The sequence below is a fragment of the Myzus persicae genome, unplaced genomic scaffold (assembly GCF_001856785.1).
Source record: "Myzus persicae strain clone G006 unplaced genomic scaffold, MPER_G0061.0, whole genome shotgun sequence".
Classification (NCBI taxonomy): Eukaryota; Metazoa; Arthropoda; class Insecta; order Hemiptera; family Aphididae; genus Myzus; species Myzus persicae.
Window position 1 is genome coordinate 47,378 of NW_019104231.1, and position 26,171 is coordinate 73,548.

General features: G+C 29.2%; 2 protein-coding genes across 3 annotated transcripts; both read right to left on the reverse strand.

Moving 5' to 3' along the window:
* Window positions 1-2,055: 2,055 nt before the first annotated feature.
* LOC111040256 (protein singed wings 2) lies at window positions 2,056-15,654 on the reverse strand. 2 transcript variants are annotated; one of them, XM_022324088.1, is made up of 10 exons: window positions 15,584-15,654; window positions 15,346-15,513; window positions 13,774-13,936; window positions 8,925-9,084; window positions 8,677-8,828; window positions 6,738-6,929; window positions 3,761-3,919; window positions 3,571-3,681; window positions 3,409-3,498; window positions 2,056-2,576 (listed from the first exon to the last, which is right to left on the reverse strand). In XM_022324088.1, the coding sequence occupies exons 1-10, from the start codon at window positions 15,610-15,612 to the stop codon at window positions 2,394-2,396; spliced, it is 1,407 nt and encodes a 468-aa protein (XP_022179780.1). In that variant the 5' UTR covers window positions 15,613-15,654; the 3' UTR covers window positions 2,056-2,393. The 2 variants fall into 2 exon arrangements, with proteins under 2 accessions (XP_022179780.1, XP_022179781.1); XM_022324089.1 differs by lacking the exon at window positions 15,584-15,654 and having other exon boundaries at window positions 15,342-15,434.
* Window positions 15,655-17,331: 1,677 nt separating this feature from the next.
* On the reverse strand, window positions 17,332-25,783 carry LOC111040254 (cytoplasmic phosphatidylinositol transfer protein 1). Its single transcript, XM_022324085.1, has 4 exons — window positions 25,775-25,783; window positions 20,146-20,244; window positions 19,860-20,015; window positions 17,332-17,634 (listed from the first exon to the last, which is right to left on the reverse strand). The coding sequence occupies exons 1-4, from the start codon at window positions 25,781-25,783 to the stop codon at window positions 17,332-17,334; spliced, it is 567 nt and encodes a 188-aa protein (XP_022179777.1).
* Between the last annotated feature and the right edge of the window lie 388 nt (window positions 25,784-26,171).

The following is a 26,171-nucleotide window of genomic DNA, read 5'->3' on the forward strand; positions in this document are numbered from 1 at the left end:
AATTTATAAGTATGAACTGAAAAATGTTTCACCCTTTCCTTAAAAGAAGTAATCTGCATAATTTGTAAATACCTATAATTGTAAGCACAAACTCAAAATGTGACATTCCCAAAAAAAACAAACCCCTTTTAATTAATCATTAACGAGTTGATAATCTATGTATATATATCTACCTACTCAACAAATTTTAATCGTGGTTTTATTTATTTGACCATGCCGTCAGAAGAAGCTTCTTCTACACCTGGGATAGTTTAAGTAGGCATTTATAAACGCTCGTATTTTATTTATTTTAACGTGTATTCATGCTCACCGAAAGATTTGCTTTTCATAAGCTGGATGAATCGCTTACGTCGGATAAATAGTACGGGCTCCACCTCCACTACGTCCGATCCATAAGAAAAGTGTGTTTTTAGATTAGTTTGTATAAGTAATAACCATTTCAAATAGTGTAAAATCGTTTATTTTTCAAAAAACTAGTGAAAACTAACAAAGCTAATAATTGAAGTAGGTTATCCGACTGTATAAATAATTTTCAAAGTAGGTAGGAAGGATATTAACTATTATTGTATTTTATTTTAGGTCATTATTGTTGCCTCATTTAAAATGTCTGATATAGGTATTCACGTTTCAGAAAAAATATATAACTAAAAGATTAAAAGATAGAACTAACCCATTTAAACTAGCGATTGCAAGTGTGTGTGATGTGTGTGTGTGTATGTGGAATAGATTGTCTTTGGTCGTGTTTTTTGTCATTTTGGTGTCCGTTTTGATGGTCACTTCTGCAGAATTCCTAGTGCTATAAATGACAGATATGACGAAAGAAGTCGTTCAAACGGAGCGTGGTGCAAGAGTGCCAGGGCACAGTACGTTTCCATTGGCGTATATAACTGTTGGTTTTGTATTTCAGATAAATAATTTCTGTGACAGTTATGTATTCCACGAACGAATGTTGTAAACTATACGTAGTTAAAAATATACTAACTTCAAAACTTATTCTCAGAAATTCTCAGAAATGTTTGTGAAAATTGAGAAAATAAAAAAAACCATTTTATGTGGACTCATAATAATTCCTCCTTTTAGAGAGAAAAACCTTTATAGATAATAGATAGGTACACGATGGAATAAGTATTCTTACATATATAGTGTAACTTGGCAAAAAATAAACATTTATAGTATTCCTATAATTATTCGAATTCAAAAATATTAATTAAGAAATATATTCATTCTAAAATATTTGTGAGTTTTTTCTTAACATTTCGTAATCTAGTACAATACTTCACGGACATGAATAATTTTAAAAAGTACAGTTATTTTATTCTAACTAAATAATTTCAAGAAATGTATAATACTTACTTGTAGTCTTCATTTTTAAATAATTCTTTTATATTTTACTTTTTAATTTAAGTATAAAAATACAAAAACTATTTATTGTACTATATATATATATATATATAGATATAGTTAATCCAACTTATGATTGCCTTTCTTATGTGCAATTATGGTCACTTTCAATTATCATATTTAATACAAAAATGCATTGCTCAATAGCTCATCCCAAAACCCACAGATTTTTCAGTGTAATCGATGTCTACATCTTCACCATTACAGTATAATTTTTTTTTTGTCTGAAATATGAGAAGCCTATTAAATGAGTCAATCAGTAAATAATCGCATTAAAAATAGTTATGCCATAAATATTTGTGTTGTATTAAAATGTAAATGGTGAAAAAATGAAACGTTACCAAAAGCGATTGGTGTAGTTCAAGGTTACCTGGTACATATTCAGCAATATATATTATATAAAATGTATTTTAGTTTGTTTGTGTTAATTTAATTTCAGTACTTTTGTGTGTAGAAACAAAACAAAGCTCTCTTTTTTCTGTCGACCAGACATTTATAATATTTGGATTTTTTTTTCACAAATTAAACATCGGGTCTCATTTATGCTGACGAGTGTGTCGAATAGCAGAAAAGTGTAGCAAATAAAAATGTTAATTAAATACAAAATACAAAATACGCACACTTTTAATGTAATATGTTTTTTCATCATCAACATTGTAGAATAAATTATTAAATTAATTTTGTAAAAAAAACAATATATTATATCGTTGTCATCAGAATTCAAATTTCATCCAAATGGAAAACATTAATTAAATGTTTTTTAACCAATCACGGTACATTTTTTTTCGTACCTTTGTACCTACTAATTGTTCTGTAATATATGTGTGCAATATAATATAAGATTTGGATTAGTTTTTGACATACAAGTAAATGTTCATTTAACAACAGTAAATATTAAATATAACACACAAAAGAACATATTGCAAATCATATTACCTATATTATTATTTAAATTCAATAATAAAACGATAAAGACATACATATTTTAAGTGTTAAGGTAATAATGTGATAATCCTGGGTAATCTGCCATATTTTTTATACAGTACATAATCGTAAATAAACTTAATAACTACAACAACTATCAAACTAGCCAACAATACATTTAAACTATCCCAAAAATTCACCATGTCCGTCGCAGAATTTCTGCACAATGTATTTCTGGGAAGATCGTGAATCTAAAATAAATAGGTAGTTTTAATTTTAAATTGTATTTTTTTATTACTCAGTACAGTACAAACAATACAAATACTTATTAATGTAATTATTACATGATGCACACATAAATAATTAATAACAACACAATTACAATTGTTTTACCTATTTAAGATTATAATGAAAATTTTACCTGGCATCATTAAAAAAATCAAAATCTTTAAATTAATTATTGCTCGTACTCAACATTCTATCAATAGGATCAAATTATAACTGTTGTTTAAGCGGGAAGTAGATGTGTAGAATGTTTGTGATACACAAAGTATTAATGCGAAGAACGTTTAAGGATATTTGACTCAATAGGTATACTATGTATATTATGTTTGTTTTTAATTATAAAATGTATTATGTGTAATGTGTTAAATCTAAAATTCATATTTTAACTCTAATTACAATAATTACAATTAAAACTCGAAATTAAAATAATGCGAAAAAGTTATTTAACTGCTGTATATAATTATTTATTGTATTATTTTCTTCAATAAAACGCGTTGAATTATAAACTAAGTCCAATTTATATATGATATATTATTAAAATTCATAAAGCTCTATTTTCAGTTAAATTTAATTCTAAAATAATAACACATTTTTTATTTATCCTAATTTAATTTTAAACATATTTGATGCACTTTGTTACTTAAGAATTCAGATGAAGAATATCAAAAACATTGATCTAATACGTCGAATTTTGAACAGATATAGGTAATATAAGTGCTTAATACTTACGTTTCCTCACGTTGTAAATGTTATTTAAATAAGAGAAAATAGTTACATAATTTTCACAAAAGCACTTACTGGAGTCATGTAATATTCATCATTTTGCTGGTATGAACATTTAATATCTGATAAATCCATTATCAGTGATTGATATTTAATCAAAAAGTCCTTAAAAAATCCCGAAAGTATATAAAAACAAAAGTTACATAAAATCACATGAACCATTTTATGTGGATTTACCTGAAAAGCCGGAGCAAACAAACAATTGCAACGCCAAGGATTAGCACCTAAATAAAGTTGAACGATGTTACGATTTCGCTGGAACGCATTATCTAATGCATATGTTGGTACCTTCAATAAAATAATACTAAGCATAATACATTCATAAACTTAAAATAATTTGGTTCAAAAAAAAAAAATCATCACTAACTTTAGTCAAATTGTTTCCTTTAAAACTCATAACTCTGCAGCGTGCCAACCAATGTGATCCTTCTAATATGCTTATTGAACTAATCCGATTGTAGTCCAAATGAATGTCCAAAAGTTTTGTGTAATAGCGATTGGTAAGCAAATCGTCCAATGTGGATATCTAAATTTACCAACAATCGTTACTATTTATAATAGGGTATAGTACAAAACACGCTGTTAATTTATTACGATATTATCCCTTATACCCTTGGGTATTTATTACTATATTTAAGCCGATCTCCAATACACGATTTCACGTTTATAACAATACGTGGGCTTAAAAATGTTATAAGACCATTATTTTTCAACGTTAGCTATTAATGAGAATTTTTTTTGTTATTAGCAACTTTTTTCTAAGCTCTTGGGGTCAATTCTCAACAGTCAATACCAACAAACCGTATTTTCAAAACAAAAAAAATATAGTTATCCGATTCTTTTACATAATATACAATTTGCCATAATAATATAATCTAATTTTTTACTTATTTATTTATTTAACAGACTATGTACTCTCTGAAATGTTGATATAACTACAGGCATATTTTATGCAAACTGTTTTAATTTAAAAAAACCTTTAATTTATCCTCTTTCTTCGCCAATTTTCTCAAGCGAAGAGTTGAATCGAAAAAGAGATAAATTGATGAGATTTATATCTATTATAGATGTACCTACACAGAACTATAGCTACTTATTCGTATTTTATTTTGTTTCCCAAATTTATAATTCAAATTTCTGCCGTCAATAACAAACTATATAATAGCGTAGTTAGAACACCTCCATCACTAGTCAATAAGGCAAATACAATAATAATGATTTAATTTTTAATTTTTCAAATTTTTAAATTGTTATTTTACGGGCAGAGCACATTTTTGTATTGATGATGAAATCATACATTTCTGCACCTTCGACTTAGGCCACTAGCGTTACATTAGATTACATCACATTATTTACATTCATATTGAGTTTATACAATTTGTATTTATATTTATAACATATACTTCAAAAATGGCAACAATAGTTCAGAAATAGAACAATAAGAAACAGACAAAAAAGCTGTTCATAAATAATTAAAAACTAATATCAAAATTAGGGTCCGCATCGGCGTTAGACATTATTCACCTCAATAGCTAGTTTGCAAAATAATTAGTGGTGTTATGTGGGACGCAAAATAAGGAGCAGGGGATCGGGTCGAATGCTGAGGTATACCTTAAAACAATTAAACGTAAGATTACAGAAGATTCTACTTTATTGTCATTCAATAAGAATTCAATGAACCTAATACCCGCAGTATGTCGTCGTTCAGCTAAAGAAAATTGGACAAGTACATTAGCTACCAGAGTATAACTATGTGGAGAATAAGACATTTTTAATATGCAACTTGTAAAACGCAAAAAACCTAAGTTGCCTCACTCCAGCTACCTTGACCCTTGAGTCGTTATTTGAATTGGGATATCAGACAACACAACCACATTCAAGCACGAGAAAACATAAAAGTAGTGCACTCTACCGCAATGCGCTTAGGTGCTGAGCCCAAACTTATACCCGCGTTCTAGTTAAACGTTGATCGTTTAGATACCTGGTGGTCCCAATTCAATGCCACGACTGTTCTGGAGCATTTAGTTATGTTGGACAAATCGGACGAGTACTCGGAGGGATTACCCGGTGAATTATGTGTTATGATCAATCACATATTTTTTGGACCTCTCTAAAATTCCATTACTGAAATTTAGTGGTGATTTTCATATGTGGCCAATGTTTCTGGATAAGTTCACCGCTTTAGTCAATGTTTATCCGGGACTAATCAAACATCGACAAGCTTGGGCTGTCTTCATGGATCCGCGAAAAATCCGCTTCGGAAGAAAATTATAAGTTGACGTGTTCAAGGTTGTCCGCGAGTTTTTATCAACCTTGTGTAGTTGCTACATCGTTAATCGACAATTTGTTGAATAAGCCGTCGTCGTCTCAAGAGTCACTCAAATATTTAACTACGTTCTTCGCAACTTTCGATGAAATATTTCGCTACATTCTACGTTGGATATTCCTAACCTCTGGTCATTTATCTTGTTTTCACTGGATTTTTGTACTTTGCGCCTCGGCACTAGGAAATTGTTTTAGTCCTCTGGTTCGAACAATACCAATTATCTCTCTGTTAAAAATTTAATACAATTTGTTCATGATCGCATTATCATACTCTAAAATTTTGATGACTTGAGAAAGAACAACGCCCCATCGAAGTTGTTTTCGGCAACCGGGCCATCCGTCAAGCATCGGTCAGGAAAAAAATATCACGTGGCCCTAATTTCTGCCAAACCTGAGAGTAAAAATTTAGGAAATATCCCGGCGTCGTGCCCATGCTGTTCCAGTTCTCATAACCTTAGATATTGTTCAAAATTCTAGTCATAGTCATTAGACGAACAAAACCGATGGGCTCACAAACATTGCTTTCATTGTCTCAGCAGCGGTCGGCTCCGAGTCGGTCATTTGAAGACGGAATGCCAAAAGTGTTCGAAAAAGCACACCTCACATTTGTATGGAGTCTCTCGTCATAATGCCTACTTGAGATCGATCAGCTCACTTTTTAAGATTTCTGATTTTAATTCCCAATAGTTGACCTTAAATATTTTTGTAACTGTTTATAATGTTTGTATTATTTTCCGAACAATTAATGAAAACAATATACGTTTTTGAGCTGTAATAATTGCTTTTAACTGAAGCTTATATAATAATAATTAAAATATATAAAAATATAAATGTATTCATTCTTTGATACAATTAATACACGATAATAATATTTCAGTATCAATTTAAAGCCCCCTAAATGGACTAAAAAATTTGATATCCCAGGCAACACGGTACACTGAGGGACCCTCCCGTCCCTGCCTAAATACGTGCCTATTGCTGATAATATAACGTTTTCAGAACATAATAAATAATCTTACCTGATTTCCTTGGACTAATAGTGTTGTGGTATTGTGTGGAAGTATTTTCGGTAGCATTTTTAAGCCTCTATAACTGCAATCGACTGTTATCACTGGATGTAAGTTAAACGATGGGCCCCTACCACGCACTACGTTGTCCAGCGTACAGACACAATAGTCAGGAGGACTGCTAGGACACTCTTTTTCCAAATCCTGATGGAACACATACATTAATTTTTATATATTTAATATCCCCTTTTATATTTAATAAGTATTAAATCAAATATGATTATAAAATCTATTAAAACAAACATTTGTCGACTTTAGGATCCTAAGTACGGCTGAATTAAACATTTTTAATATAAAAATGTTATATGTATCTAAATATTTTCTCGTTAATATATAGAGGGTAATTCACCAATCATGCTAACCTTCATTTTTTCCTTTAATAATGAAATTATTCAAAGTCTGATTTTTGGAATTTTTAAATAAACTCAAAGACCATTTTTTAAGTGAAATTTCTGAGGCTCGGTAGCGTACGTCAGATTCGTGGGCTAAGCCGTTGCGACCAAAAAACATTACGGACGTGACTTACTCGAAACGAAGGGTCCAAACAGGAAACCGAATTTGGCCGGTCGGTCACCGCGTTCCTCCTAGTGCGGTAAATATGCAGGAGCCGGTGAACTGGGCTAACAGACCGGCAGGAAAAAAATGTCACTGTCTGTTTACCACAATCTATCTCTATATATTATAAAATCCGGTCGCCTATTTGGGCCCTAAAGTTTCTATGGTAATGAATAATACATTTTAAAACAAGAACCCGCCCCATTTGAGCATAATTTATTTACTAGATCATTTTTCTGAAAACTTTGATGTATAAGAATTAAAATTAAAACAAGTAGTTTTTTAGCTATTTAGCTTAAAATTAATATTAAAACTAAATAAGGATAATAAATTGGGTTTGGAAGGTATCGAGGCTATGGTGATTTAAAAATGTTAGTGTTTAATATTAATTCATCAACATTAATAATTTGTAAAAATGGTTCAAGTATAATAACTACATACTAGATTCAATATTACATCTGTTTTTACCTTTTTTAAACTAATTTTTATAACTAATATTCTTAAAATAAACATTTTAACTGAGAAACTACTCGTCCAAATTTTGAAATGGGTGTATAAAAATTTTCAAAAAAAGTATCCACCAAATAATTTACAGAAAAAAAGGGGGTTCTCATTCGAAAAAAAACATATTACATACGAGTCTGCAATTGACAGGTTAGGTTAGGTTAGGTATGTCTGAATAACATTTTATGTCTTTGCTGTCCTTGCTATCATATGTAGTACATAACTAGATAATATTTATAGGGTAATTGATAAAAAATAAAGACACGACTGCTATTAGTATACAATTTTTTTAATTTATTATTATTTTATATTATATGTATAAATTTTTATTTTCAGTCTACGATTCGTTTTATTTTTTTGTTTCCATGGCAATTTTTTTCGTAACGCTTTATGTAACGTAACGTTTTTTGATTCTATGTGCCAAAGCAAAGACATAAAATGTCAAAACAGAAGATTGTATCGCCACATAACACTCGATGATGAGTGGTACAAAAAAATTGGGTGAGCATGCTTGATAACGGTGAATTAACATCTATATTACATGAGACAAGAGATTTTAAAAAAGTAATACCATTTTTAAGAACAGTAAAATAGCGAGCTTTAAATTGTATTTATAAAAAAAATTGTAATTTATATCACTGAAAAATTTGAAATGACACGCCTTGGTTATCTCACCCTTATATAAACCTTTCTTTTAACAATTGCAAATAAAAAAATATGACAACAATAAAACATAATAAGAAAATAATAAATCTATAAACTGTAAAATTGAATTGTTATTGAGTTCTGTATAGTACCTATCAAATAAAAGTGTAAAATATAATAAACATACACTTAATAGCCGCAATACGGGGATCACAGGTTTTCCAATGTATTTATATCCGCCACAAGTCATGCGGTTGAAATCCATCACTTTGAATGTCAGCGAATCTTTTGATACATGGAGTAACCAATACAAATCGTTTTTACAAAACCAAAAATCTCCTAAAAGATATGGTAGTTTAAATTATCTTAGAACTGCCGATAAGACCATGCAAGTATTCAACACATATAAATATATATAATTAACTCATTACTCACCAGCTAACCAAATTTGTTTCAATTTCGGTAAATATTCCATTGAAGGGGAGTATAAGTGGTTGAATTTATTGTAACTCAAATCCAAAACCTCCAAAGACGACAAATACTTAAATGCACTATACTTAACACGCTCCAAATTCAAATGGGATAAATTTAAAGTCTACAATTAATGTATAAAAATAATGCTGCATTAATTATTATTTCGTTGTAAAATATTTTACAAATATATACTTTTATACTTTAATCGTTACTAGTTTTACATACTATACAAAATAAATTTAATACTTAATGAAAGCCCATTGCGGTAAGCTCTCCATAATGATACATGCATGTATCATATTAATAATGTCATGCACTCGTTATTTTCATTAGGTACTAAAACCCAATTAATATAATATATAACACTATATAGATATAAATAAAAACCAACAAATTACCGGAAGGTTTGTTTTGTTTATTGGTTTATTTGATAATTTAACTTCATGACATTACATTTACATTTACATTTACTAGTTGATATCTACCTACTTTCTATAACCAATAGGCATATTAATAGATCCCTATATTAATTATTATGTGGTGTGTGTGTGTGTGTGTGTGTGTAAATTCATAAGTTAACAATTAATTTAAACACCCATAATATGTATAATTTAACATATATATAAATATCTTATATTGTGTATAATGTATTGCAAAATATAACATTATTGTTGTATACACCTATACTAAAACGAACAAAATAAGTTACTCATTAACTACATTAGGTACCATATAACCCACAAACCTTATCTATTTGTATACGAACAAAAAATACACTTTGATGTATAATCAGTATATTATATGAGATAAAATGAATTTTAAAAATAAAATATTTAATCTACTTCAAAATAATTAATGAGATAAGAGAACAAGTCCTTACAATTTATACATACAAATATTATAAGGCAAATACAAATATACAATTATAAAAGCACTGATTCAAAAGAAAATAAAATTATAAATAAATGTATTATAGCATTAGGTCAAATTCTATACCTATTGTATTCGAAAAAACCACGATGGGAATCAGATAATTATTTATTTTTAAAAAAAGAAGAATCTCAGTTATTACGAATGATCATTATTCATTAGAAGTATAGAATTTACCTATTTGACTTGAATTAAACTAAAAATATAAAATATTCAACGAAATTATGCAATTAACGTATTACACTCATTCCCTAAGTCAAGTTTTGTGATTCCAAAAAAACCCCAGCACTCAGAACGATCAAAAAATATTCAAAATCAAAATTTCTTTGTCATAGTAGGTATATTCAAGTATTTAAACCATCGATTTTATATAATCAAAATCAAATCTTGTCAAGTTGTATCAATCTTACTAGATCCAAACCAACCCAGACAAATACAATTTGAGTTCATATAGGTACTGTTAATGTCCAAAAAAATGTGCTAGGTAATTTTGATGAATTAAAATCGAAATAATATCTTGAAATAAACGTTTAAAAATAATGATAATAGGTACTAATAAAATATCAAGGTATAACTGGTATAAGCAATTTTTAATTGCGATAAGTTATGACGAGTTTAGAATTTGTTTTGAATCGTAAAGTAACTAACTAGGTAAGTACGTAAATTCCCAACCGTGTAGTAATTATGTTTCATTTTTCAACGCCATAAATTTCACTATTCGCTAGGTGGATCTCTTGGACAATAGAATTTTAAAACAGTCCTAATAAGGAAATCTAAAGTACATACCCAACTCAATGATACTAAACAGTGTTAACGACGTACAGCTTTACAAGACGACAAGAACTCGAGTCAACTGATGGGAAGAACAATGTTTTGTATTTACCCATTAATAAAATTTATACGAGCTTAAACGTCCCACCTTTTGTATTTTAATTTTTAAACGATCAATTTCTAACGAACGCATAATGTTTAGCAAAATATAAGACGGTTTATGTCCCCTGGTGAACTCCCTGAATATTATAAAAGTTGTCCGTTGTACAAAACTTTTTTATTTTTCACAAAGACGAATCGTCCCAAGTAGGTATGTTTTCAGATATTCTGTCGACTAAGACTCTTTCCAAATTTCCAATCACACATATTTAAAAAAAAAAATTCATGCGCTATAAACGCAATATCAAACACAATACTAACTATTCATCTCCGTCAATTTATAATATTTTATTTTTAAAGAAAAATGTTGCGTTAAATTATGGTACAATTTTGAAAAACACTATCAAACAATGATTTTTAATTCAATTCTATTAAAAATTATTATCATATGGTTTTAAGAAGGTTTTGATGTTTACCGGATACATCTACATATTTAACCCGTAAGTATATTTTGAAGTGATTACATTTTTCGAACAAAAATGAACTCAAGATGCTCGTTATTTCACTATGCGTAAACAACCTACCTTTGGGTATATAACGTACATTTTAATACATTATCTCTTTCTGCATATCCATTACATAATTTATTGCAAAAACCAAACAGAATAAAGAAATATGACCAACCCATAGGAATATTGGAGGAAAAACGAATGGTTATAAGAAAAAAGTGACTGGCATAGTTACTTATCTAATAGTCTATGATTCGACCTTTTGACCAAGTGTCCAGATAACCATGGTACAAAAAAAAGTTTCTAAAACCCATAAGCTCGATTTGTATTTACACTGCCCCCTATAGCACATACACATAATAATATATGCCATACACATCACAAGCCATACAATTTTTTTTTTTATACAATCTATACGTAGGTACCTACAACTTACAATGATACAGTAGGTAACGGCCAACATGAACATGAAAATTAAAACTGATAATTAAATATTAAAAATATTTATACATTTTTTCAATCACTCTGGATATTCTCAATCAATCAATGGTTTTAAATAAAAATAAACAAATAAATATTTCTTGATTTAATAATTTAGCTGAGCAAACAATTGTAATTATTTGAAAAAAAAACTGAAAATTGCACACAATCACTATATTATTATGTGTAACACAGATAATAATTTTAAAAACTAATTAACTTCTTTTAAACTGAGCTAAATATATGTTTGTCTTCTTAAGACAAATACTATTTATCAAGTTGGCATTACTACGTTGGCTACGTTTAAACTAACTCGAGTTTATTATTCTATTTATTTGTAATACAATATAGGTTGTTTATTATTATATTGCATTATATTTTAATCATTATTGCTATTCCCTGTACGCCATGAAGTAGTCAGCGAATTAGAAACGTTTAAAAAACTATTAAAAACTATTTTTTTCGTTGGTGCGAACGATAGGCATGGACCAAGTACACATATAGGTAGGTACACTAAATATAATTATATAAGACCATGAGTTATAGGATTCTGATTCTACGAATTAGGATTCGGATTAAGATTAACAATAAATTGCAAATTTGCAATATTTTTCCTATGGAGCACAATAGGACAACAATATATTGGGTATACCACTATGGTAACCCTTTAGGATCACTACTAAATTACCTATGCCACAGTAAACCATAACATATTATTTCACATAATTTGACACCTTGTATACTACCTATAAAGTATTATGTTTCGTCTGATAATGAGATGTAAAGAGGAAACTGAGCTATTTTTTTTTTTAAAAAGCGCAATATCGGTGTATTTTCTATATTCTTCAATAATATTAACATACAGAAGTCGAAGATAAGAAAAAAAGTGTTTTTACTACCTACGAAACTATATGTTAAAATGGTCTACAGAATTCATCTCATTAAAATATGTTTTTTCGTTCAGCTCAGTTCTAAAAGTTGATATATTAGGTATATAGAGAAGATATATACCGACGTCAGTTTTGTGATGAATTATAATGTTAAATAACTTTTTACACGATGGTATTAACATAAATTATACAAACTAACTTTAATTACTTTACAGACATACTATTGTTATACACAGACGTATATACCTATATATTGGCATTCGTTTGACAGGTGACCTACCCACCTTTCTTTAAGTTTAAGGGTGATCAACCAGACCATAATACGATTTAGTAATTTATAGTAAATAACCTAACTATTTTTGTTTATAGATAATAATGTCGACTACGGGCGGCTACCTTCGAAGACTTTTCGATGTTATAATGTTTTTTTTTGTAATTTTCTTTTTAACAAAGTACAATTTTTTTCTAAATATGGTCTTTGGAGGGGACCACGGTCAACTAGCCCCCCTCTTCCCTCGATCCGCCACTGATGTTAATACGTAAGTTAAATTTAAAATATGAAGTATAACTAAATATCAATATTCATTCGACACGTGATGTATTCCTAAAACGGCCAATTATTCTTTAAAAAATTGTAGACATTAAAACTTAATCTAGGTATAACACGAACTATGTATTAAACGTACATGGTCAGTATTCAAAATGAAAATGTGGAGAAGAATGCAAAATATACAAATTTGGAAGTGTTTCCTTTGCTACTTAATTGGTAATTTCATTGAAGCCTGTTATAAGTTAATAAAAGAAAAACAATATTTTACATTTTATCGTTATAACCTAATTTATTGTAATCATAATTTAATTTAATTAATTTTTGATTAATAATAGTTTTCTTGTACATTTTATAATGAGGAATTAAAATAGCAAATGCGTTTAGTTCCCCACTAAATATTAGTAAATAAGTAGGTATTTAGTTACAAATCAGCTACTAAACGAATATCTATGTAGGTACCTATTAATATTTATATGCACTATACATAAGCATGTTTGAGTGGCGACTGACAATAATACTTATTATACATAACAATAAAGTTAAACATATATATGTTTAGACCAAGGTTCCGAAATAGTTACCTTTAAATTTTGCAAGAACTCCGGAAATTCACCAATAATTTCTTTGATTTTGCTTTTGGTTATCGTCAACTTCACGAGTTTTGGGTAAGGACGCAACGACATGGCTGGGTCGAATTTGTCCAACGGCCAATGACAGAGCGTCAGCGTTTGAAATAAAAAATAACTAACAAACAGTTATTTCGAACAATAATTATATAGCCTCCATAATATATACTTTGCATCAATTTTTAAGTGCTTATATGCAGTGATGGACAGTATTTCAATTAAAAGTAAATAATTATTTAATTAAATATTAATAACTTATAAATTATTTTTTAATTTAGATCATTGTTTCAAAAAAATTAAACTTTTTTGAAAATATTCTTTCTTGATAATTTCATGTTATTTCAAAACAACATTTCTGAATAAAAAATTATATTTTTTACTATTTTTATCGTTATTTTTTTTTATTTATTGTTTTTTTGAATGACACCATATATTTTTTACTTCATATTCCGAAGCAGAATATTATTTGGAGTATTTCATAGCATAAAAATCAAATTTCGGAGATGACTTCATAAGCTACAAGTATTTAATTTCTTAGATTAGCGGTGCAGTGGACAACATTTTGCGGGATTCACCCTGTATCAATTTACTCTGCCCATCTAATCTTTGAATGCTTATCACTTTAACTTATAAAGAGCAATGCATTACAAAGCACAAAATTCCTTTCGCCTTTCAAAGAATTAAAATAATGAACATTTATTCTGCATATTTGTACATTTTATTAACTTTTTTGATTAGTTCATTTCATTTATATTTTAAAGACATTTTTCACTCATTATTGACACATCTGTAAATTTAGATCAAATTGTTTCCCCAAACTGTGTAATTTACGTTTCACGGAGCCGGCAGTCACAGTGAAGAAAGGTCAATTACAAAGAATTGTACAGTTATAGATTAACCTTTTTGTAAACAAATAATAATAACTAATAATAACTTATAAATTATACAGATAGTTGCAATAATATTATAATACAAACTTATACAATTTTTTACTTGTCTTGGAAAATTTTTTCGAATAGTCATTTCTTCAGTGCATTAAGTAGTATTATAAAAGCGCAGTTTATAACGTTTTTCAAATACTTATAAATATGTACTTATCTTAAAATTGAACTCAATATTTTCAAAATGTTGTGAACATTTGAACTTTAAACGATGTAAAAAAAAACCCATGAGAATGTATTTTTAAATATTTGTAATTGCACTAAGAACAACTTGTGAAGAACTTTGACACGAGAAAACAATAAAAAATGAACATCGTCACATTCATTGAATAGAACTAATGCATTCATATGGTTCCTCTCATAGTTTAAAAGTATCTTGTACTCATCTCGCAAATTCGTATAGTGTATTTTGTATTTTAAATACGTGAAGAGGTAAGTTTTGCCCATCCCTGCCTGTAGGTAATATTAATTTAAACAACATCAATCAAAATGTCATCCAAAAAATCTCGTAAGTGACTCATATCTCGAAAGGTTTGACGCTATAATATTTTAGGTGCATGCGAATAATCGCCAGCGACTTACTCACTCTTCGGCCGAGTAATCCTCGCGGAAACCGCCACTGCAAGTCACTCGATACCCGTCCGTCTTGTTGACGCTCATGCATTTGTTCTGTGGCGTCGGAGACGAGCACAACTCGCCGAATTTCGTACCCGCTGAAACGACTTGGTGCAACGACAGTTGTACCACGGTGGACCTGAAATAAATTCCGAAAAATTACGGCCACCCGTGCCATATTGCTGACTGGTGTCGTCGAAAAATCTCACGTCAAAACAGCTAAGTATAACGCGTCCATTTTCCTAAAAGACGTTCCCGCTCGAAGTGCCTATACTACTATGGACGTCTAACTAGTCACCCCCCCCCCTTCATGAAGCAAATGCGACAACCACGAGATAACAAGGAACAGATTTATGACTCAGTAAACATGAACAGTAAGTATAATATTGTTTTAACAAACGATAATATTTATTGCTCGATTGCTCCAAAAAGTTATGGTATACAAGTTTTAGAATATTATATAGACATAGTAGGTATCTCTATCTACTTGTATTATTGTATCAATAAGATTTCAAAGCCCATCACGATATCACCAACGTGTTTTGTTTGTAAACCTACTTAAAAAAATATATAATATTAACAACTTTGCCCAAATATTAGTGTAAATAGTATAAGTGATACATTGACATAAAAAATCAACATAACTTGTCTAGGTTAAAAACAAAAAAAAAATGAGAGTGAACAAGTAAAAAAAAATTGTTTTGAGAATAAGTCTCAGAACATCGTATTTAGTTAAAACATACAAAACAACACAATCGTATTAGGTAATAAAAAATAAAATAATTAAAACTACGAATTTTGACAATACTGAAGTGTTCTTCGTTCATGTAACATAATACAAGTGTGTGAGTATATAATATTATAGTTAAATCGGTGGAAATGATAAAACATTTTACACAGCACAAAATTTACTGGTACCTGCAATATGCATAGTATATTAATATATAGAACAGATAGGTACAACATTAGGAAATTATTATAATAGTGATACTATTTTAAATACAAAATAAATCGTGTTCGATACGCGTACAATAACTAAATATAATAACTGTTATGTTGAATTGTATTGAGGGGTATCAGTGTATTTAATTAAAAAGTAGTTATAATAGGTATAAGCATTATTTAGAAACTAAATATCATATAATAATGATAATTGTTATTTTCATCTACTCTCTAGGTGATTAAAAATGACGATTTTTTTTTTATCCCTCATATCGGTAGGTACGCATTCAGGAGGCACTGAAAATTAACTTATACTGCACACGCTCGTAGCAATAATTGAAATCGATAGTTTGTGAACGAAATGCGATTCTCGTTTGAAGACAATTGTAAAGCATATTATCATTTCGATCGTAATTGCATTATGCTCTACCGAACAATACAAAGCGGCAGCAGTGTATAAGTATATTGAGTCAACGAGAAAACCCGTTCCGACGTATTAATACTGTTGGTGCGTATTAAATCGATATATATGAAGGTGAGGTTCAATGAAAATAAATAAATATACGTTCTATTCAGAGAATTGATGCTGTTAACCATCATGTAATCAATGATTTCTATCAAAAATTTGTTCAAAAAATATTGTTAAACACTGCATATGTAATACAACGAATAATGAATTTTAAAAAAAAATCTAAAACTACTGGAAAAAATAAAGAGAAATGGCTTAGACGAAATATATATGATAGATAAATATTTTGTAAGCAGAGTAATGTTTATAAGAAAATATTATTATAAACATATCTATTATAATATATATACGATTAGCGAAAAGTTGGAATACGTGTCGTTAAAGAAATGAATTTTAATTATAATAATATATGAAATAAGATACGTATGTTAAAGCTCGTCCGAAAGTGAAAGTCGCATGATGGAAAAGGAGGAGAAAAAAATTTGCGTGTTGAAGTCCAATGTTTAGGTATTGTTACGTAATCGGATAAGACAGGTGTCGAAGTCATCACCAGGAAAACCATGAGGTATTGTTTTGACCAGACGACGACGACGAAGACGAAGGAGAGAACAAATTGGTCAATGGTAAAAAAGATTTAGGAGACTTAAGTCCCCCGCCGCCACCTTCGCCATCAAATTCCGCTGGTTTTTCGCTGGCCTCGGTGTCCGACACACACGCGTTCACTTTGGTGTTGGTCTTACGTTGCATTTCACACTCGTAAGTGCGCACGTCTGCGATCGTCATCGATATCCAATCGTCGATCCACGCGAAGGCCTGGCGGTGACCGAGCAACAAGATCTCACGAATTGTCTGCGAAAAATACAAGTCGTTACTTAGGATTTTTATTTTAATTGATATTTTTTTGTTCTGCAAGAAATATTTACCTAACGATGTTTATTTGTGTAATTATTGTATTACTTACAAACAAAAATCGTGAAAACGTGTATGGACACACCCTTCACTCAAGCATAACATGTCTAGTTTTTCCAACTTAACTTTTACTTTTAAAGTAATAAATTTAAAAGTTCATATAATTTGAATTTTGAACTGTGCATATGCTTAAATATTTTGTATTTTTTAGAGTTACAACTGAATGGGCGTAGCTGTAGCATACCCTAATTAACAAAGGGGACTTAAGTCCTTAACTATCTTTATTAAACTATGCTAAACTTGAATGTATTGAATTACAATATATACTTCTATAAAAAGTTCAAATTTATATAGTCAATCAATAAATATGCAATGTATATTTATTGAATTATGACTGAGAAGTGAGTACCTACATTAAAAAAAAAAAACAATTTTAAAAGTTATATTTTATTATTACATTTTAACTCTGACCTAATATTTCAAATAAAAAACATTTTATTTTAATGTATCTACTATAATAACTCTCGTGATAAGTGCAAGTCAATCCTACGTTTACTTGTACTGAATATACTTAAAATATTTTCAATTTTTATTTCTGACGATAAATCTCGTTCAATCTGTAGAATAGACAGGTTTGAAAACCATCATTTGTTATTATACTTCTGATCTAATGATTATTGGACGATCAGCTGCTGGATTGTTAGGTTAGATACAACTAACCAAAACATCTAATTTTGGCTTTGAAATATTTAGGATTTTTAAATTTAAATAGCTTGAATTTTAAGCAGTTTTCACAAAATTATTATTAAATAAGTTAACTGGCGTTCGTGGCGATCAAATGATTTCGTCATGATGGATATGAGGACATGAGTCATAGGAACTGATTTTTTTACATGCACTATTTAATCATTAAAAGTATAAATTATAATTTATATTATTATAAATATTGAAAAAAGGCCATTTCTTGGTTGGGAACCTCAGCAGCCTAGTATAGATATAAACTTGTTTAAGGATTACCTTACATTACATCTATAATACATCTATGTATCGTGTTGTACTATACTATTGAAAAAATATTGTATAAATAGAATAATCAGTTTTATAATAAATTCAATACTGTTACAACAATAATACAACAATCATATAATATTATACATTTTTAGTACCTATTATTTGTGTTCCAATTTTTCAATAAATTATACACATAAAGGAGACAAACATTACCAGATTCACTGGAATATTGTTGTCGTTCGTTTATACCTATATTCGAGTTTAAAACGGAGTACATACTACAATTTATCATTTACGAAGTGGCCATTTGGGATTTGAAATAACGAAGATTTTCTGTGGACCAACCCCCCCCCCCCTCGATATGTAATACGCACTAATACCAATATCCGGAATGGGTCCCGATGGTAGATATCAATTAATCAAGCATAATTACATGGTACTTATATAGGTATTATAAGTACCACATAATTATACCTAAACGTTAAGTTATTAGTGCACCTATCGACAATAATTATAAATTATTTACAAATATCTCAAGTCTTAACATTTCACTAAAATAGAAATAAAAACATTTTTTTTATTATTCGGTAGGTAGGTACAGTACATAGCATAGGCATGCCCACGGGGTATGCAGGGTATGCCGCTGCATAGTCTGCTGCCTCATATGAGGGGCCCATTTTTAAAATAACAAAGCTCATAATATCTATAGGTAAGTAACATTTAAAAAAATGCATGATAAAAATAATTTTTTTTAGTAATCACAACTAGCGTAAAAATCCAAAATATATACGTACATCATTAAAGCTTGTTATCACAGTTTACAAGGTATGCAAGTATATTATTATACCAATTTTGCAACATGAAAACTATATATAGAATAATTATTATTGTTTTTATAGTTTGTAATCAAGTTTGATTTGACTGCCAGTACCGTGCTACTATAGTTCCCGACGAGCGACCACTTGGATTCTTAGTTGCAAATCCTACGTATCCACGTGTTCAAAACCAAAAGTACCTACCCTACCCCATAGTTACACACCTGCTAAAAAAAACACCCCACCCAATGGCCTATGTTGCCGCGGGTTAACTAATAAAAAAAAATACCACATAACTGTATGACACTTATATCAAAAGTAAACATATTTTATATTTACTTTTTGAATATATTCTTCAGCCTTGGACTGAATGCCCCACACCTCGAACGACGCCTCGACCACTTTGTACGAGCACATAATCGGTGAAGTTGTATTTTTCCAATTTTCCGGCAGAGGACCCCTCATGGTCTTCTTCGACTGGAAAAACTTCAGATCCTATAAACACACATACAACCATACCATCTCATCAAATATGCCCATAAGAATATCAGAATATTAGAATTACACATTTACAAGCTATAATGTAATATACATTATATTTTCACACTATTATTATTATAGGTACCTCTTCCTCTTTGTAATGTTTTGGACTGACTTCGTCATATGCGACGTCCACGAAATCCACAATCCTTTCTACTAGCTTCTCGCCGGTTAACCCGAGACACTATGAATTTTAAACAATAACAAAATTTCAAACATAGTAGGTACACGAAACGTGTGTAAGAATAATTAATATTTTATTATAACAACGAATAATTACGTTCTCTGTCGTTCCTGAGTTATCTTCGAATTTCGTGTGGATAGTAACGCTCAACTTCGGAATAAACGAGCACTATCAGAAGAAAAAATAATAAATATTAATTTACTCAAAAGTAGTGATTTTTGATAACGTAATATCTAATATTGTATTATAATAGTCAAAAATACTTACGGTATATTCTGAAAATTTGATTTTCGTGCACAGACATGAAACCAACCAAAAGAAACATATTATGTTATATTATATTAGTCTAAACATATTAAACTTGGTGTTGAAGTTAACTGTTAAGTAACTACAATACCGTATAGCTGTTATTTTCAGAACCTACGTATCCATGCAAATGTTACTTATACAAATTTCCTTGTATTAAATATTTCGTCATATTTTAGTAATATATAACCCAGTCGAATGTAAAATACAACAAATTAATGTATATTGTCGTTACCTAAATAGCAATTACCTATAACCTATATAGTATTGTACACTACCTACTCTATGTCTCTATATATGGTAATATCGTTACTCTTTAGTTTTCCAAACTTTCTACATCTACAATGTATGATACATGGAACTCTATAGTACCTATACTATTCGTACTGCGTAGATAATAGGTATATTATTACAAAACTGATAGGAAGTTCATTATACACGTATGTACCTATTTACACCAATATCAATAATTTATTCAAAATCTTAGGATTTTTTTCCTATTGACATATTACATATTTTTACCTTAATTTACATAACTGATTATTTATTTTTTGGGTAATTTTTGTAACAAGTCCATATTATAAAAAAATCAACTAATAGTATTTACCTATGTATTATTTTAAGACGATAATTTAGAATTTAAAGAGTATAATGACTTAATATAACTTACTGCACCGTGCCTACTGGATTTACTTACCTACTTCAAGAATCTAATTCAATTATAAACTTTATAATGTATTTACTATAATATAGGTAACAACGAATTTATTTAATACATATTATTTTAATCAATATTACCTGTGATCGTGAAAGGATAATAGTTCCACGATTTTTCAATTATATAAAATAGTTTTGGAATGATCGCTTGAACCCAATATGGTAAACGACTGAAAAAAATATTTAACAGTTTTAATTTTAAAATATATATATTCTCAGCGCTTAAACTTACAAAAATAAACAATGGTACCTACTACCTTCCTAATCAGTAAACACGTGATCAAGTTCAAAATATATTATGATTTAGTGTTTATAAGTTAATAACGACTTCATCATTATAGTTAATCAGTATTAAAACGGTATTGATTTAAAAGTAATATATTGATATATATCATGGATTAAAACATTAGAAACTAAATACATACTAATGGTAAAAATTTGTATAATATTATCGGATAAGAATTTTCAAAAAGTATTTTTCCAATGTTTTCCAATTAATAATTATTATAATAATTTATATTACAATTTATAACTGTATACCTAAGGTACTATGCAATATTGCAGGTACATATAACTTTATAAAATCAAAACTGTTAGACAAAACCTACAGCGCATCCGTAAGACATTAAAGTCTGTGTGTAATGTAATGGACAAAAATAAGATTACTTTGACAAATGTATCCTTTTTTCGGTAAATTGCCCTTTTCCGTGGACGGGATCTTCGCAGGGAGCATTGATTATGGTTTCTACGCCCTCTCCGTTTTCCGTCTGTTCGTAGCTGTGCCTCGCAATCATGTAAAGTTGGCCAACATGATACTAGAAAAAAATGTTTTTTAAGCCTTTAGTTTAAAACTGTCTTACATATTATTATTTATAAGCAATACGTTAGTTAATTTTAGTACATAAATAATGATTGTAAATGTAGAGCAAACCGGACATAATGTAGGTATTTGTTACCTTTTACATTTATAGTTGTAACTACCTGGTACCTACCTAGCGAATTAGTGGCCAAAAAATTCTAGTTCCTAAGCGTGATTCGTATTTACCGTTTGCAATCGTTCATGGTCTTAATCGTACACAAAAACCCTTTCAAATCCTTATATTATAAAAATTAAAAAACACACTCCGTAGACCCACAACACTGTGAATGTGACAATAGTCAGAGTTTTATCAATCCACCCAAAAACATCAGATCGTTAAACATTTTGTTTGCAAACTCGAATGAATAGAAATCAACATAAAAAAACAAAAACAGTAGTTAGAACCAATATGCAACACCTAATATTAAACATTTATCAAACTATATAGGTACTTATACCTTATCGTAATCGCCGCTTCGTTGAGTTCTATTGTAATTCTATCTTGTTTTCTAATGACAGGGGTGTGAGTGGAATATTTATACGTTAGATATACTTAGATATTATTTACAGAATGTCTCATCAGCCAATTTCAGATAGTAAGAATTTATCAGATCTGATAAATTATTTTATTTTATTAAGGAGGTTGGCAAACGTCTAAAAAGATCCACCCAAATACAAAACGTGGTGAGTGGTCTACGCAGTCCAACATATAATCACTAAATGCCAAAAATACGAAGACACGAAAAAAACACCATGTTTTACAACAAATTGGAGAAGCACAAGGGACTAGGACCAGACCTACAATCAACCACCAACATCATACAATTTATAAAAGAAATACAATTATATAACTTAATGTAAGCTACGCAATACCACAATGTAATTATTAACACAGCACTGTTAACTAATTTCAACTTCATGTCAAACTAACTAAAAACTACCGATTTTTTATGTTAAGATTTTATCTAAAAATATTTGCTTAAATACTAACATCAAACAAAAAAGGAGCTTAATAATTACCTATAATAAATTAAAACAATTCAAATTAATTATTTGAAAAAAATTAGGTACCTCTCAATATAAATTAAATAGGTGCAATAGATAGGTGCATAACTAACGGTTTCTAATGATTTTACACATTTCTTGGGCTTAGTTGCTTAGATGATATTTCAATGATTCACTTTTAATAACGGTTAGCAAAAAGGTATATTGGGTATAACATATATGTGAACATATATATGTTATACATATGTGAATATATATATGAACCCTCCCCCCCCGCCCCCTCCCTGGCTGCGGCCTTGCTTTCCTACTTTATAGGAAAAGCCTATAATTCGGTATTGGCTGTAATATTGTAATGGGTGAAACGGCTTATTCAGTTTTGTTGACGATTAAAATTGAGAAAAAAATATAAAAGTCAAATATTTTTTTAGTTTGACAAAATACCATTTTGTTTTATTGATAATTTATCACGAAAATATATTACACCAAAAAATCTACTTAAAAATACAAAATATATTAATCAATGATTGGCAACAAAACAGTAAATACCTACTTTTCAATAAATCTAAATTAACATTGAATAATGTGTAGGTACATAATATGAAAATCCCATCTAAAACAAATAACTTTATAATACAGTAGTCTACATAGGTACCTAACCAATTGCGAACTTATTGGGCACAATATACAATTATAAAGTACCTAACTACGTATTGATATTCTGTATAAAATATAGAAGACTTACAATGATTATAGGTTGTATGTTCAGTGTTTATATACTAACTACTAGTACATAAATGATAAATGATACCTACCTGTCCTATCTAAATTTTTAGTAAATTACTACCCATATTTTATTCCATAGCTTCAACCAGTTTCTTGACCCATATTACATAGGTGGGTACTAGTACCCATCAATAAGTTAATAAAATAATTAAATTAACTTCGAATTTTCACGAGTAGGTTTAAAACTTACTTACCCACTTCTTTTTAGTCGTTTAATCGTCAATTTATACCATACATAGAAAAGGTAGGTTTAGAAGTAGCATAAGAACTCGAATTACATAAATACCGACAATAAACTGTAATTAATTTATAATCAATAATATAACAGGAATTATACATTTGTGGTAAAACTATACTCAACAAAGTCAAACCATGGTTGCAATTACATATTTTACTCAGGGCCGCATTTAGTGGGGTGCAATGGGTGTGATTGCACCGGGTGACCTTAGTACTGCATCTAGTAACTTAGGCCTTGGAGCATTTGATGTTAAATTGACGAGTGTTCTATTTTTGATATTATTATATTTGAATTCTGGTTCTAGAATCTCATTATTATTTAGCTCAGATAGATTAAATAAAACTTAGTTGCTATTATACGGATATCCTCCTTATTATCATTCTTATAAATTATTAAAGTTAGAAAATAGCTGCTGCCACTAATAAAGAAGAAGGTAATTTAATTCAACATAAAGACATTTTAACGTGTTTAATATGTATGTACGTTCGTTAAAATAGGTATATTATTTGGTCGTACATTTGTAAATTTGTTTAATAATAAATTAATAAACATAAAATATGTGTTAACTGTTCTGATAGACCATGTCTTATTAATTTTTTATAAGTTTTGACGAAAAAAAATTGTAAAATTAGTTGCTAAAAATATACAAATTAGTTCATTCACTAGAGATACTAGAATTAATTATAATAATATAATTACCTACAGTTGAACGAATATAATTTAATTTCTGTTTAAATTAATGAAAAGAAAAAAATTACAATTTACAATCCATGTCTTGGCATTTACTCTAATAAGATGCCTATATCTATTACAAAAAACGGATTTAAAAAATCAAGACATACATATTAAATGTTACCTACCTACTAAATTGAATTCGTAACTCGCGGGACACTCTAAAGTTGCTGTAAGTTGTTTGTTAAAAAAAGTTTCATTAAAAGAAAATATAATGTATACAATACTTTTTATAGGTCAATGCATAAACACTTAAGAACCTGGAATTTTTTTGTAGAAGGCAAAAAATGTATAAAATATGCATAACCCTGCATGATGTGCTTGCGTATCTTATATTTATATATCCCATGTCAGTACAAACTATAACGCTATACTAAACACACGGTCGCTGTTAATATTATAATGTACATTTTCCGATCATAAAAATCAACGAATTTTTGGCAACAGTATCAAATATTATAATTTATGAACAAGCTGAACTTTAACCTAAATAATACCTAAACAAAGAACAAAAAGATAAATATCAATACCTTATATTATAATGATTAATGAATGAGATTTTAATGTTTTTACTACTGTTTGTGTTACATTTCAATAGAATTTCGGTGACTCGTAAGATCGAGGCTTATATAAGCCAGGGGGGCCACGCTGCTCTAAGCCTAAATAATGTATATTACTCTTCTATGTTATCCCAAGACAGAGAGGAGCTATGCATATTTTCGTAGAATTATAGGAATCCGTTAGAATTAGACATTGATAGATGGATGCTTTTTTTTAGAAAAAGTAATGCAACCGTTATAATAAGATTGTATTTGACGGTATTTAAACACAACAATTATAATACACATAATATGCATGTATATTATATTATATACATTATTTATACATACCACATGCATGTTTATCTTATCTGTTGTCAACGACCAGATTTAATCTAAACGACAAAAATTATTGATAATTTAGTTTCAGTCTACTCTCTTGGCTCTTTTCGTCCCACATTATTTGAGATTATGTTTCGTTTTTAATCTAATGACTTCAAATATTTTATTATTACTTGTTTCTACAATCATTGTTAAGGCATAACGTTACACAATAGCAATAGTATCATGCATACTATTGTTGAACGGCGTAATTGTAAAATAATGCGTAGGCATACTTATTAACATTGGTAATTTCAATAAATATGTAAAATACAATTTTGTCATATTGTTATTCTTGTTGATAAAACTCGGCATTTATTCATGACATTAGGTACTGCCATATTAAAGGCGTACTACGCATAGGTAC

Excerpts from the sequence above, each read along its gene's own strand:
- LOC111040256 (XM_022324088.1), bottom strand. The coding sequence starts at position 15,612 with ATGGACGCGTTATACTTAGCTGTTTTGAC. Across the intron at positions 6,930-8,676 it reads CCGTATTGCGGCTATTAAGT|GATTTGGAAAAAGAGTGTCC; the intron begins GTATGTTTATTA and ends GTGTTCCATCAG. Across the intron at positions 3,920-6,737 it reads TATTAGTCCAAGGAAATCAG|ATATCCACATTGGACGATTT; the intron begins GTAAGATTATTT and ends TGGTAAATTTAG.
- LOC111040254 (XM_022324085.1), bottom strand. Across the intron at positions 20,016-20,145 it reads AACATTACAAAGAGGAAGAG|GATCTGAAGTTTTTCCAGTC; the intron begins GTACCTATAATA and ends GTGTGTTTATAG. Across the intron at positions 17,635-19,859 it reads CTGAAGAATATATTCAAAAA|ACAATTCGTGAGATCTTGTT; the intron begins GTAAATATAAAA and ends TATTTTTCGCAG.